Source organism: Drosophila kikkawai, chromosome 3L, assembly GCF_030179895.1.
Source record: "Drosophila kikkawai strain 14028-0561.14 chromosome 3L, DkikHiC1v2, whole genome shotgun sequence".
NCBI classification, from domain to species: domain Eukaryota; kingdom Metazoa; phylum Arthropoda; class Insecta; order Diptera; family Drosophilidae; genus Drosophila; species Drosophila kikkawai.
This window is the reverse complement of record NC_091730.1, coordinates 24,033,043-24,047,808: the sequence shown is the minus strand read 5'-3', so window position 1 is coordinate 24,047,808 and position 14,766 is coordinate 24,033,043. Positions and strand designations below refer to the sequence as shown.

The 14,766-nt window shown below is 39.7% G+C and overlaps 3 protein-coding genes across 5 annotated transcripts in view; 2 read left to right on the top strand and 1 right to left on the bottom strand.

Moving 5' to 3' along the window:
• Positions 1 to 3,471, top strand: part of LOC108083696 (heparan sulfate 2-O-sulfotransferase pipe) — a 40,420-nt gene extending 36,949 nt beyond the window's left edge. Inside the window, exons 4-6 of one of the 3 annotated variants that reach the window (XM_017179586.2) lie at positions 1,741 to 2,300; positions 2,388 to 2,542; positions 2,979 to 3,471. In XM_017179586.2, coding sequence (XP_017035075.1) covers positions 1,741 to 2,300; positions 2,388 to 2,542; positions 2,979 to 3,190 — 927 coding nt within the window. In that variant the 3' untranslated portion in view covers positions 3,191 to 3,471. Of the gene's footprint in view, positions 1 to 15; positions 171 to 391; positions 956 to 1,244; positions 1,443 to 1,740; positions 2,301 to 2,387; positions 2,543 to 2,978 lie in introns of those variants that run through there. The other 2 variants (XM_017179589.3, XM_017179590.3) reach the window with 2 other exon arrangements.
• A 116-nt stretch (positions 3,472 to 3,587) lies between these two features.
• On the bottom strand, positions 3,588 to 9,162 carry fal (SAM and HD domain containing deoxynucleoside triphosphate triphosphohydrolase falten). Its single transcript, XM_017179593.3, has 5 exons — positions 8,871 to 9,162; positions 4,932 to 5,098; positions 4,700 to 4,871; positions 3,938 to 4,638; positions 3,588 to 3,870 (listed from the first exon to the last, which is right to left on the bottom strand). Exons 1-5 carry the CDS (start codon positions 9,000 to 9,002, stop codon positions 3,804 to 3,806), a joined length of 1,239 nt encoding a protein of 412 aa, XP_017035082.1. The 5' UTR covers positions 9,003 to 9,162; the 3' UTR covers positions 3,588 to 3,803.
• Positions 9,163 to 11,057: 1,895 nt separating this feature from the next.
• LOC108083636 (ATP-dependent helicase brm-like) lies at positions 11,058 to 13,230 on the top strand. The gene is made up of 2 exons (XM_017179506.3): positions 11,058 to 11,964; positions 12,032 to 13,230. The coding sequence occupies exons 1-2, from the start codon at positions 11,571 to 11,573 to the stop codon at positions 12,907 to 12,909; spliced, it is 1,272 nt and encodes a 423-aa protein (XP_017034995.1). The 5' UTR covers positions 11,058 to 11,570; the 3' UTR covers positions 12,910 to 13,230.
• The last annotated feature ends 1,536 nt before the right edge of the window (positions 13,231 to 14,766 follow it).

Sequence of the window (14,766 nt, the reverse complement as noted above, 5' to 3'; positions counted from 1 at the left end):
GGTGGTATATTGCAGGCCCTTCGACTCTCAACGTGCCATTCAGCTAGCTAAGATAAATGTGGAACGGGACTATGCGGTTGTGGGTACTTGGGAAGAGACGAATATAACCCTAACTGTACTTGAGGCCTACATTCCAAGATTTTTCAAAGGAGTCAGGGATATATTTGAGAGTAGGTATCGTCTTCTAATTCCAAATGTGCTACATTTTTGGGGGGTTCGGAAATATGGAATTGAAGTCGAAACACTTAGATTTAATCGGTACTTGAACACTTTAGAATCTGTTGGCCCCTGGGATAGGAAATTATACTTACACTCCATACACTCCGTGTCTCATCAACCCGCATTTGTGTGTTAGTTTGGACCTCTGCTGAAAAAAACATGATCTTCCCAGCTCGGACGGGTGACCCTAATGAATTTAAATAATACCCGATTCGCGGCTCTTGAAGTGGTGGTCTTCAATCGCCCAACCCGAGTGGAAAGCGAGCAAATGATGCCACTTTTCCGGCAACTGGCCGCTATGAATGATATCAATGTGGTGCTCAATGGACCCGTGCGAACGATGAATAGGACCCGCACTGAAACGGAGCAGCTCACCGAATTGGAGTGGGCCAGTGAACTGGAGAAGGGATCAATCTATATGGCACACTCCAACTGGCTGGACTTTGCAGGCTTTGGCTACAAGAAACCCATCTATGTTTCCTTAGTGAGAGATCCAATAGATCGGGTAGTCACTGATTTCTACAAACGCCGCTCTTGGGTGAAGAGAGCCATATTCCGAAGGATGTATCCGGGGCGTCGGGAGAGGCCAGAGGAATGGTACAATCTAAGTTTCAGTGAGTGTGTGAGGAGTGGAGATCCGGAGTGCCGATTTGTCCAGTATTCAGTATCTGACTATGTCAAGGACTTTAAAAGGCAATCCCTTTACTTTTGCGGCAACGAAGCCGATTGCTTGTGAGTTAAATCTTCGTGTCTTTTGAAAACATAAATATAAACAATCTGTAGGCCCTTTAATTCTCACCATGCCGTACAAGTAGCCAAACGTCGAGTGGAAAAGGAATATTCCGTGGTGGGAACTTTGGAGGAAACCAATATAACGCTGACTGTTTTTGAAAAGTATATCCCCAGGTTCTTCAATCACGCTCGTTTCCTATACAAACGTAGGTAGTCCCAGGGGTCTCAACACAAAACCAGAGTTCAAGTACCTCCCAGAACATAGAAATATTACATGAATACTTATTTTCCAGTGAATAGCAAGAGTATTCGGAATCGGAATCGCAATAATCGCAAACCTCGCATTGACCCTGATGTTAGGGAGATGGTAAGAAGAAACTTTACCAACGAATACGAGTTCTACTACTTCTGCAAGCAGCGTTTGTACAAACAATATCTGGCCCTGCAACTCGAGAATAATCTTAGTTGAAAATAGTATTGAAACATAAGAATCCCCAAAATTGTATCATTCGCGTTTCTACTGAGAATATTGCTACTGAATAAATAAAAATACCATGAATAATACATACTTCTCTTTACATTTAATGCAATTGCACAAATCGTCAGGAATTCTCGTTCCCTTACAACATATAAACTTATTAGGTTTTAGATTTTAGGAAAATTCAATACCCCTTTAATTCCCAAAAATGCGTATCAAACCCCAAGGACTTGAAGGTAACGAATAAATTTAAAACTTTGCCATATTTCACCTTTGGACGTGCAATAACTCTATTTCAAAATCCTTCCCAGATGTCTTCCCTTAATGTGCGGGATCTGAACAACACCCGTAAGGCACAAATGGACTTGGTCTTCTTCAATCGAGTTCCAAAAGTGGGAAGCCAGACATTCATGGAGCTCCTGCGTCGGCTATCAGAGCGTAATAATTTTCAGTTCCATCGAGATGCTGTCCAAAAGGTGGAGACCATTCGATTGGCGGAGGACCAGCAGCAGGAAATGGCTGAGGTAATCAGCGAGCTGCCAGAACCGTCGGTGTTCATTAAGCATGTGTGCTTCACAAACTTTACCAAATTCAACCTGCCAAAACCCATTTACCTGAATGTGGTCCGAGATCCCGTGGAACGAGTGATCAGCTGGTTCTACTACGTGCGAGCGCCTTGGTATTTTGTGGAGCGTAAGGCTGCCTTTCCCGACCTCCCGCTGCCCCACCCGGCTTGGCTTAAGAAGGATTTTGAGACGTGTGTCCTCAGTGGCGATCAGGAATGTACATACACTCAAGGAGTTACAGTGGAGGGCATTGGCGATCATCGGCGACAGAGCTTGTTCTTCTGCGGTCACGACTACGAGTGCACGTGAGTTATAAGATAAGATATATAGATGGTTCAGTCCTTAATAAGCTATATTTACACCTCTCTAATCTATTTTGATGCTTATTTTAGTCCCTTCAACACTGTGGGTGCCCTGGAACGAGCCAAATTTGCCGTGGAGCAACAATATGCGGTTGTCGGAGTACTAGAAGATCTGAACACCACACTCTCTGTGCTCGAGAAATATGTACCGCGATTCTTTGAAGGCGTTAGAGATATTTATGCAAGTAAGGGATAAGAAGGGATATTTAATTGAGCTCGTTAAATATATAAACTACTTTGGTAAAGATTCGAAAAAAAAACAATATAAGGAATATTAATACCTTTAAAAAGTTTTTAGCAGTTTGAGACACATCTGTGGCATCGTATTTCTTATAAAGTCTTATACAATTGCAATAAATTCTTTAATTATACCTTAAAATATAAACATCCACATATACTTTTAAACTGCTTTCAAAATCACTACCACAATTCGGTAGACTTATTTCTGAGTGGCACAAAACTGTATTAAAATATTAATAAATTGTTGTAATGCCTGAGGCCACTTGAAGTAAATAAAGTGTTGCACAATTTGCGATGCTTTGCGGACTTGAAATTCTCGAATAAGCTATATCAGCTTTAAATATTAACCATTACTATGTATTTGTTTATGTCGTTTTACAGCAAGCGCCGAGTATTTGACCAAGATAAACAAGAACAACTTCAAGCCGCCGGTCAGCGAGCATGTGAAGGATATAGTGCGACGCAACTTCACGAATGAGATCGAGTTCTATCAGTTCTGCCGCCAGAGGCTGCATAAACAATATCTGGCTGCCCACTTACCGCAGCGGATTATCACAGACTCGGCACATCTTCCCGCCCTGATAGGCAACTGAACTACATATGTATTCGAACGAATGTAAAGAACAAATATGACAAACAAAATCATACTCGAAACTGTAGTCAGCTAAGTTCCCCCATATGTTGTAGCAAATTGATTGTTTTCTCTTGTGTATATTTCAAAGTGGTTATCAAAAATATGACAAATCCCTCTTATATTTATATTGATTAGTAAGTACTTAATGTTAGAAAGACCTGAATTTGAATTGTGATGTCTTCAAGTGAACTGTTGAAATTTTTGTTTTAGTATTTTAGGCTTAAGATGCTTACGATAATACCGTGTATAAACTAATAAAATAATATTTTAAGAACACTTCCTCTTTGTACTATTTGACTTCTAAGGGACTGGAAAATAACAAGAAATGATAATGATAATATTAACTCAACATAGCGTATGAAATCAACGACTTTTAACATAGTTTAATACAACATAATGTTAACAGTAGTACAATACTATCTATAACGCAACCTAACGAGACTCCATAATGTCAAAAAATATACTTTAATAAAATATAGAAACCAAAATAGCAACGATATAATAATGTACGTTTGGTTGACTGCCTTAAGAAGAACTATTCTATGAACTTGGTTTTCTCTGGTCGAGACTTATTACTCTAACTTATAGCACTTGTTGATCATGGTCGGTGTCTCACATCGATTGATAGGGCGCTTCTTGCTGTGAAGGAATCAATGGAATGCCATTTAATATTAGGAATTAGGATGAACAAGAATTATATACCCACCGCTTATTGCCAAAGAAAGCGAAAGACGTATCTGATTTCATAGCCTCCCACGGTCCAGGTATTAATCGCTGCACTCGTATCACATTCGATTCTGAGCACTCACTGGCCGATATCTCTGCCATTCTTTGCGGTTCCTGAATATAAATCGAATCGGGATCCATTTTAATGATGTTTAGAATGTTTTCATCATGAAGTTGCAGCCAATCTGGGGCTTCCGATCGAAGGTTCAATAGCTCAGGAGCCAGCCTTCGCACAGCTTTGGAAAAAATAACATCCAAAGCACACGCAAGTGGATGTTGATAGACTGCTACGTGGAGGCGCGATCTTGCCTCGAACAAACGATATATCCGATGATAGTCTTGATAACGATACTCGATGCGTTGACCATCCGCCGATATGCGCGACTGAAGAAAAACATCATCAAAGTCCATTTCGTCGGAGGTAAGGACCTTCAGACGCTTGTTGTCCCGTCTCAGATAGTCCCACTTGTCCACATCCAATCCACAACGGCGATTGTGGACAATATCAAAAATATAGTTATGACCCAACATGGGGAAGGTCAGAGATTCATTGCAGCCGAGAATCAGAGCCTTAATCAATTGAACTCCCCGGCCACTGGCGTCATCTCTCAAAGAGACCAGCTCTCGGTTATGGGCATCATTAAAGATGCGATCCACACAGGCCAGTGCATTTTTCTCGTGCTTTAAGATTTAGGATTAAGATATAAATATATATATAATTATTTTCTCTGGATTCACTCACATCGAATTTGTAGTCACAAACAGATTCCCAGCAATGGGACATGGGACCGTGGCCGACGTCGTGAAGAAGGGCAGCTATTTCCACCGCCTGGCGACACCAATCCGGTAGCTTAGGTTCATAGCGCGAGTTGCGTTGGATGGCCTTAAGGTGATCTTGGGCACTCTTGTAAGTTCTGAAATTTACATACATATAAGTTTGATTCTGATTTAAATTAGTCGTTTCTATAGCTTACCCCAAGCAGTGATCATATCGCTTTTGATTAGCCTTTTTGTCAAGCGCCCACGGTACAAGGCCCAATTGATGAACCCTCTTTAGTCGTTGGAACAGTGGATGCTCTACGATTTCCTGTATGTAACAGGGCAGCTCGATTATTCCGTGCACTTCGTCTTCGATGAGCATCTATAAAATGGAAGGCGTTCCTTAATTATACATTTATTTTGACAAATTTAAATAAACAAAAACTAAATTTTAATTTTCAATAGAAGTTTCCCATACCGATCTGTTGCGGCTTTTGTTCTATTTAATGTTTGTTTCGTTTTAAATTTGTTGACTATATTTAAACAAATGGCCGAACCAATACTATTCACTTGCAATAATTTGGCTAGATAGCATAGTCTAGTTTTACGATATAACTTTTATCAAAATAACAGAATTTATGGCGTACGCAAAGATGTAATAGCAATTAATAAACACCTAGAACGACACAGTAATTCAAAATATCTTATCTTCCTATTTATTTATTAATTACTGTCACCGCTGGTCGCTAACCGAACTGAATCACATGAGATGTTGAAAATAATTTTCGGATTTTAAACATGAGGTTAATGAAACAAACGAATTTGCTTTAGTATACAACAACACAAATTTATATTGAAGAATGCACTCATCTAAAGTTTAGGTACGGTTTACTCGTATTTATGCTGGTTAAAAGAAAAATATAACATCTGTTTTTAAATGCACACTCTTAGATTTACAATTTTTTCAACTCAGAAGTTTTTCAATTATTTCCTATAATAAATACCTTAAAAATCGTGAAATCAAGATTTAAAATACAAATTTAGTAATTGAGCACTTAAACATAAAATACAAAAATTTGAATTTTTCACCGGCTTAAATGTTTATTTCCAGTACATTAACACAGTAAATGAAGAATATACACAAATATTTCATGCTTAATGCGCTTTCAACAACGACCAAACTAGAACTGAGCTCTCAAGATTTCATTTTCTATCTTTCTCTTAGACTTTCAAGCTTTTCCTTACACTGGAAATTACTAAGAAAAACTGTTTTTATGCCTCAAGTGACGCAAAGTGGCGACTTTTCTCTTTTTTCGTTACAAAAATCATAACTCTTGAACCAAATAAAATTATTGAATTATTTAAACGGCATTTGACAGGTAATTGTTGTAAAATTTATATATGTACTGCACAATGTGCCACGCCTACCAATTCGCCTTTTTATAGGGTATAAAAGTGAAAAAAAATTTTTGTTTTCTATGAAAATGCATTTTTTAAAACTAAAGTTTATTAATTTTGTTGCCTTATTTTTGTTTATTTGATCAAATACAAATATTTTAAACACTAAAAAACTATATTTTTTATTTTTATTGTTTTTATATATTTTTTTAATTGTTTATTTCATTTTGATTTCTATTCAACTCCGAATTTCTGAACTATAATCAGGTGATTCTATTTCTTTTCGAGACGGGTCAGATTATGCAGCCAATTGGTTGAATATTTCCTCATTTGCTTTACTTTTCACTATATTTTGGTAAATTTTACCCTGAGTTGTTTTGGTTTTTTTGCTTCGCATTTCCAGAGTCGCGGCTCGACGCAGCCGATGAAAACTGATTCTGATTCAGAAAAGATACACGCAGTGCGTAGCCAAGCTTCAGATTTTATAAACTACTTTTTCCAGAAAAGGTTGAAAATAATGAACAACTGGACAGAGCGCAGACGTTAGCCCTACTGAAAATCTATGACACCATCTTAACCTAAAATTCCAGGAGGATCGGAATTCTTCAGAAAAAGGAACTTAGTGGAAGAAATGGTCGAATATGTACATACATACATATATCCTAAAAGAGGTGTCCAAAATGGGTAAAGTGAAAAACAAATTCTGGTAAATCTGTCAACAACAACAAGAACCACAAATTATTGTTCGTTGTGTAAATACTTTTGGCTGCCGCTGTATGTATAGTAGTGAGAATAGTCAGAAGACCATCTTCTTAGTTTCATTCAGATAGCTGTAAAACTGAGGAACTAGTTTTCTTACAACCGGACAGACGGGCATGACTAGATCGACTCGACAGAATATTGAATATACATACTTTATAGAATCGGAAATCCTCCTTCACTATGTTGCAAACTTATAACTTAAATTATAATATCCTGCAAGGGTACAAACCAATAAATATAAAAGAAAACAAGAAAGGAAGCTAACTTCGGCACGCCGAAGTTTGTATACCCTTGCAGATATTATTTCATTACAATTTCCCTATACGTATTATGTTTACAGTTTTACATTCCCAGTTTTACATTTTCTCTACATCTATCGATCGTTTCTATGGCAGCTATATGATACAGTTGTCCGATTTTCATAAAATTTATAACAAAATTCTGAAATAATAAAATAAGCTTATTTCTTAGAGTAGATGAAAATAAAGGTATAATTTTTTTCTATTTATTTCGACTATAAGATATAGTCGTTCGATTTTTATAAAATTTGGTATCGAAATTCTAAAATAATCAGGCCTGCTCCGGTAATCGAAAACGGCAAGAATTTTTCGTTTTCGTTTTTGAAAACGAGAAATTGGTGCTCCGGTAATCGAAATCGAAAGATTTTTTCGATTTGAAAAACGGGCACCTTTTTCTGGCCGGAATGAAAAGTAAATGGCTTTTTCTATATGAAATCAGATCTTATTTACAAAAGGAAAAAAATAGTTTACTCAGTGGTCTATTGATGTTTATTCCACAACACCATAAGATCATTCTGGCAGGTAGTTATTTTATAAAAAATTTATTTCTGACCCCACCTCAGATTTGACAACACAATTTTTGCCGTGTTCAACCAGTTTTCTCGTTTTGGCGATAGGTCGATAAGTTCACCGCAAAAAGTTATCGCCAAGGTTGCCATATTGTTGGTGGAACGAAACAGCCAGTTAAAAATACTTATAAAATATAAATGAATACATTAATAACTTTAAAGGACCGCCAAAATGGTTGTTTATAATTAATGCTATTTAATGTGATTACTTAAATGGTCCAAATTAATCAAATAATTATTTGAGACCACCGGAATTAAAACTGTGAAAAGTGTGGCAGCATCTTAGGTGCATAGATTTGCTAAACTCTACCATTTTTTGCCTTTTTCTGGCTTATAAAAAGGGCAATTGTAAATAAAACAGGCAGTACTTTACGTTGTTTGCTAATTACCAAAAACACAAGCTAGCTGCTTGAGCAGTGAGAAACGATGAGAAACGAAACATTCCGATAGCAGAAATTTGCCGAAAACCGGAGCAGCTAAAAACGAAAACGGTTCGTTTTCGCCCAAAACGAAATCGAAAAAATTTTACGATTACCGGAGCAGGCCTGAATATAAAATGGCCATATCTAAAATATGATGCAAAAATGTTGAAAAAGAGCAAAGTTATAATTATTTTTCTAAAAATTTATCGAACATTTGTATGGCAGCTATATGATATAGTCGTCCGATCCGGCCCGTTCCGACATATATAGCAGTGAGAGTATATAGAAGCCTATATGCAAAGTTTCATTCAGATAGCTTTAAAACTGAGGGACTCGTTTGCTTAGAAACGGACAGACGGACAGACGGACATGGCTAGATCAACTCGGCTGTTGATGCTGATCACCAATATTTATACTTTATAGGGTCAAATTACTCCTTCGGTACGTTGCAAACTTATAACTAAAATTAGAACACCCTGCAAGGGTATAAAAATAATTATAAAAAAATAATACAAATATTTTATAACCGTGATTTCCTTCCCGTTTTTCTTAGTATCTTTTTAATCAAATGATATTTTTCCAATATATATAATATTAATATATATAATATTAAAATAGCCACCAATTTTTCTCAGTGAAACCACAGCTAAATAGCACAGCTGTCCCGTTGCCTTAGCAACCAACAACACGGCGTGTAAACTTACAGAGTGGCGGGATGGTGGTTGTTGTACCCCATGCTGTGGTTGTTGTTGTTCTTGGGAAAGCGGGAGAATGGAGCTCTGAGGGGGCTCACGGAGTTTGCGCGGGAGGGAGCGAATCACTGCACTTGCCGACATCTTATTTGGATTCCTGATTTTTGCTCTGAACAGTCCGCGCCCAAAATAAAACCGGAAGTAGGAACAGCACGACGTTTTGTATGTTTTATAACAACGACATCAGAAATTTGTTGATAATTTTTTTTTTTGTCTTTTTCGTAACCTCAAACAACCAGTGATATTTTTTCTGAGCAAAAAAGCTAGATTATCCAAAATAAACAGCTAAAAAAAGGCTAGTTCCAATTGGAAATAGCTAAGAAAAAAGGTAATTTTAAAAATATTAAAAAAAACACACAAATGTAAAAAAAGTGTAATTTAAAAATAGACTAATTACTCTGCCCTTTCTGAGATATCTCCTATTTGATTTACACTTCATTGAGTAGAGTTTATGAGTCCAAAGGTTTTTTTCACTTTCGTACATTTTTTAATCAAAAATAGGTATAATTGTATCATGGATTAGTACGTTTTTCTAGACGCACTCTAAATTTAAATAAATATTTTTTAAATGCTTCTTTACCTATTCCTCTTTATTTCGGGAAGATCGGCAATAAAATACTATTTAATTTAATTTTAAAAAGTCAACTTTAATTTTCTTTAAATTCGTACATTTTTTTAATATTTATTAGTTTCTATTTATAATTAGTATTTATTAAATTAATATTCAGCAAGAGTAAACGTTCATGTTAAAATGTCAAAACTAATCTTACACGCTAACAGAAGAACAGTGTCAAATTTGTTAGTTAACATTTTTTTGGGGTCGAATTCTCATGTAAAATGTTAGTTAACAGAAAAATTCTCTCGTTCACAGAATAGAGCGTAAATTTTGCTGTGAGAACAGCTGTTTGGCCTATCGATTATCGATTACCGTAAAAGCTGCGCCAAACAGTGTTGCCAGGCGAAAAGCGCCGGTATTAGCTAGATTTTTGAAAATAATAAGCTAGAATAAGCTAAAATAAAAAAAAAATCTAAAAAACAACAAGGTCTTTTGGGGGGGGGGGGGGGTAAGGTTAATTCGGTGCAATACGGGCCACTTTTCAAAAATTTATTATGGCGAAACGGCTTAAGTTTGTATTGAAAAATATTTAGAGTTATAGGGAATCTCCCGAGTCACCTCCAAAAAAAGTTGGTTTGCGGTGTACATCCTAAATGTCCACAAAATCATCCGATCTACAAATATTATACCTCATTCCCGAGTTATTCACGAAACGTTTTTATTTTTAAAATTTTTTCCCGATTTTGTATCAAAATTTGAAGTCAAAACCCCTATTTTTGACTCAAAAAATTAGTTAATCTTACCCCCCCTTAAGCAAACACCCTCTTATTCGGCCTGGACAGACGCCACATACCGCATTTTTTTTCATGCATTTGTCCCTTAATCCTAATTAAAAAAAAAATAATTATAAAAGAATTAATTATAAAAGAATTAATTATATAACAGAATTATTTTTTTTTTTTTGTAAAAGGTGATTTTCCCTCCTCTATTTTTTCTATGCGATGTTTCGCTACCTAATCCTAATTACTTAAAATCCTATGATACAGTTGTTGTCACTTGTTCCCTACGTCCGATATTATATTCCCTCAACCTATTTGTTGTGTTGATCATCTGTTATTATTTATATGTATGTCCCCTACCTAACTTAAATATCCTATTTTTTTATCAACCATGCTACTTACTACCGGGACTCGAACCCGGACCGGCGGCGCATGGGGTTCAACAAACACCGTTAGGGTGTCGTCTCTACCCATTGGGCTACCCCGGCGGCAATGTGAGAGCTTTCAGAGATCTACTTGAACCTCACCTCCCAGCATTAAATAAATAATTTAAATAAAAACTCCCCGAGATATTTTGAAATACCGGGGGTTTCGAACCCGGAGCGGCGGCGCATGGGGTTCCCAAGACCCGTTTGGCTGTCATCTCTACCCACTAGGCTACCCCCGGCAGCAAGGTGACAGCTTTCGAAAACCTACTTGAATCTCACCTACTAGGATTTCCGGTTTCCTGTGTTATCGAAAAAACTCAGTTAGCGTTGGGGCAGAGTTCAAAAAGTGATTTCAAGGGCGTTTTTTAAAAAGTTTGAATAAAAACGTCAGGAGGAAACAGGTTGAAATGCAAATATTTTGTTAAATTCTGTCTCGGCCAGTGGCCCCGCCACGCCCACGCAGTCCTCGTCGTCGAACGTGGCGTCTAGAAGCAGACGCGACGCAAGCGGTCGCAGAAGAAGTACACCATCACGGACGACGACGATGACGATATGGCGAGCTACCGCTGGGCGTGATCTTCAAGCGCGCCGTCTCCTCGGATAACGATGGCGGCCTGGGCAATTAATTTTTAGTTTAAGTTCAACCATTACTCTCGGGGAAGATGCTTACCGAAATGCTAATTGCATAAACATTTCACTAAACACAAACAAGGGCTCTGACTACTTTGTCTTTCTGCTCTCTACACGCGCCGGTGGCCTGGGCCTCAACCTGCAGACCGCCGATACTGTAGTGATCTTTGACTCTGACTGGAACCCGCATCAGGACCTGCAGGCCCAGGACCGAGCACATCGTATCGGACAGCGCAACGAGGTGCGCGTTCTTCGGCTGATGACCGTGAACTCCGTGGAGGAGCGCATTCTAGCTGCGGCCAGGTACAAGCTAAACATGGATGAGAAGGTTATCCAGGCCGGTATGTTCGATCAGAAGTCGACGGGCAGCGAGCGACAGCAGTTCCTTCAGACGATCCTGCATCAGGACGACAACGAGGAGGAGGAGGAGAATGAGGTGCCCGACGAGGAGATGATTAACATGATGATTGCCCGCAGCGAGGAGGAAATCGAGATATTCAAGCGCATGGATGTGGAGCGCAAGAAAGAGGACGAGGAGATCCATCCGGTCAGGGAGCGACTGATCGACGAGTCGGAGCTGCCGGATTGGCTGACCAAGGACGATGGCGAGGTGGAGCGATTTCACTATCAGTACGATGAAGATACCATTTTGGGTGAGTCCCCCTTTATTTATATTTCTTATTTTCTTGTATTTAAATGCATTATTATTTACTGTGTTAGGTCGCGGCTCCCGACAGCGCAAGGAGGTGGACTACACGGACAGCTTGACCGAAAAGGAGTGGCTTAAGGCTATCGACGATGGCGCCGAGTTCGATGAGGAGGAGGAGGAAGATGACTCTAAGCGGAGCAAGCGACGCAAGCGCAAGAATCGCAAGGAGGAGTCGGACGACGATTCGTTGATATTGAAGCGTCGCCGACGCCAGAATCTGGACAAGCGCTCGAAGAAGCAGATGCACAAGATCATGAGCGCCGTGATCAAGTACACTCAAGACGGACGCACACTTTCCGAGCCCTTCATGAAGCTGCCCTCGCGCCAGCGGCTGCCCGACTACTACGAGATCATCAAGCGTCCGGTGGATATTAAGAAGATCCTCCAGCGCATCGAGGACTGCAAGTACGCCGATCTCAATGAGTTGGAGAAGGACTTTATGCAGCTGTGCCAGAATGCCCAGATCTACAACGAGGAGGCGTCCCTCATCTACCTGGACTCCATTGCCTTGCAGAAGATATTTGTGGGAGCCAGGCAGCGCGTAACCGCGGCGGCGGATGCGGCCGCAGTGGCAGCCGGTGAGAACACCGGAGAGGCGCAGGGAAATGGCGGCGGCGGAGGCTCGGATAACTCGGACAACGAGGATGACGGCGATGGGGGAGATGACGGCTCAGACGATGAGGAGATCGCCACCACCTGTGCGGCGGCTGTCAAAATGAAGTTGAAACTCAACAAGTCTCTGGCCAGTGCCCCCGCCACGCCCACGCAGTCCTCGTCGTCGAACGTGGGCAGCAGTGGGGCCGCAACCACATCCAAGAAGCAGACGCGACGCAAGCGGTCGCAGAAGAAGTACACCATCTCGGACGGCGACGATGACGATATCGACTAGCTACCGCTGGGCGTGATCTTCAAGCGCGCCGTCTCCTCGGATAACGATGGCGGCCTGGGCAATTGATTTTTAGTTTAAGTTTAACTATCACTCTCGGGGAAGATGCTTACCGAAATGCTAAGTGCATAAGCATTTCACTAAACACCTTCCACCCCTCTATCCAGCTATCGCTATCCATCAATCTGTCCTAGTAATAGGTTCCTCTTAGGTTTCCCTTTTTGAATGATTTAAAAACACAAACATGTTCTCACCCATTTACTCTATTAATTGTATTTAAAATTAAATGCTTTTAAAAATAAATGCATATACTAAACATACAAATGACGCTTTTAAATCCAGGTTAACGAACAACTAAATTGGTATTTATCGGTCCAGACAAGGATTCATGATGATGAAGGGTATTATGAATTTTGTTTTCCCATTATTTACTTTAATAACTTATGTACTATACGTATTTAAAAGGATTTTCTGAGATATTCAAGCTGATATTGAGCTGATATGGATTTGCAGAGAGATTAAAACTATACCAAATATCTTAATTATATTTTCATGATGACTGGCATACTTATTTTTTAAAAGCATTTTTTCCCAACTGTTTACCCCTTTTAAATCAAAATTAGTTTTATGGTGATCATTAGATTTTGTTATTCTTTTTTTTTTGTACAAAAGCTCTTTGCTTTACTTGCCCCCGACGTGCGGCTGCTGATCAGCCTTTCGAATAAGTTGCTCTATCTCCGCTCTTAAAGTCTCTGTTCCGGCACAGATTAGATCCGGCTTCAAAGGAACCACCACAGTCCCAAGGATACATGTCCTCGATGTGAAAGGCGTCCAGGTTACCAGCGGCTACCATGCAGAGTGAAAGTACCACAGCCGAGTAGGCAAGGAGCCTGAAACAAAAACAGGTTTATCAAAGGGAACTTCACAACGTTAGGTTGAAAACCAACCTCCTAGCCTGTGATCCCACATGGTAGATCCTCTTGATGTGCCTGTTCCGAATCTTTGGATCTTTGCAGTAGGCAAACCTCATACGCCACATTGGCATCGTTGAGATGCTTACAGTTGCTCACCCGAATCGGCTTTCCATTGCAGAAGGCACCCTGTCCCATTTTGGCCGTGTACAGCTTGTTCTGGGCAGGATTATTGACCACTCTGGGAGGAGTCAATAGACTCCCCACAAATAGCCGACACCAACAAGCCAAACGCCAACAACACAAATAGCCCCTACATAAAACAACACAGGCAGCCATTCAAGCAACCGAAAACAAAACCACAAAAAACCAATACGAACTATGTAAAAAAATAAGTTAATATATATATATATTTAAGATAAATAGATTTACTTAGATTTAAGCCATACATACCTACGATAGTTCTTGATTTTGCCATCACCCACCCGTTCTCTCATCACACACACACCAGCGCAGTGGTCCCCATAATCGAGTGCCGTGAGCCAAACCCAATACGCGCTACCGCTGACCCCTTTCGCTCTTTTGCAAATGCCAAAATAAAACCCTTTCTTACTCAGTATCCCGGTGGTTGACACTCTCCCTCTCAAGTCAGCCCACCGCTCGTCGAAGACCCTTGTCACAGATCTTTATAAATTTTCTGTAAAGAGATCCTGGCCTGACTGAGCTTCACCCCAGCCTTCGAAGCCCCTTACAACTCCCATCCCCCGTTTTTCATTTTCCAGTTCCCGGTTCCTTGTCTGCTCAATGTTGGGACTTGATCTATGCGAGGGCGTCTGTCTTTATCCCCAATGCGACAGCTTCAACTTCACATAAACAATTGCTTAAGGGGGGGTAAGGTTAATTCGGTGCAATACGGGCCACTTTTCAAAAATGTATTATGGCGAAACGG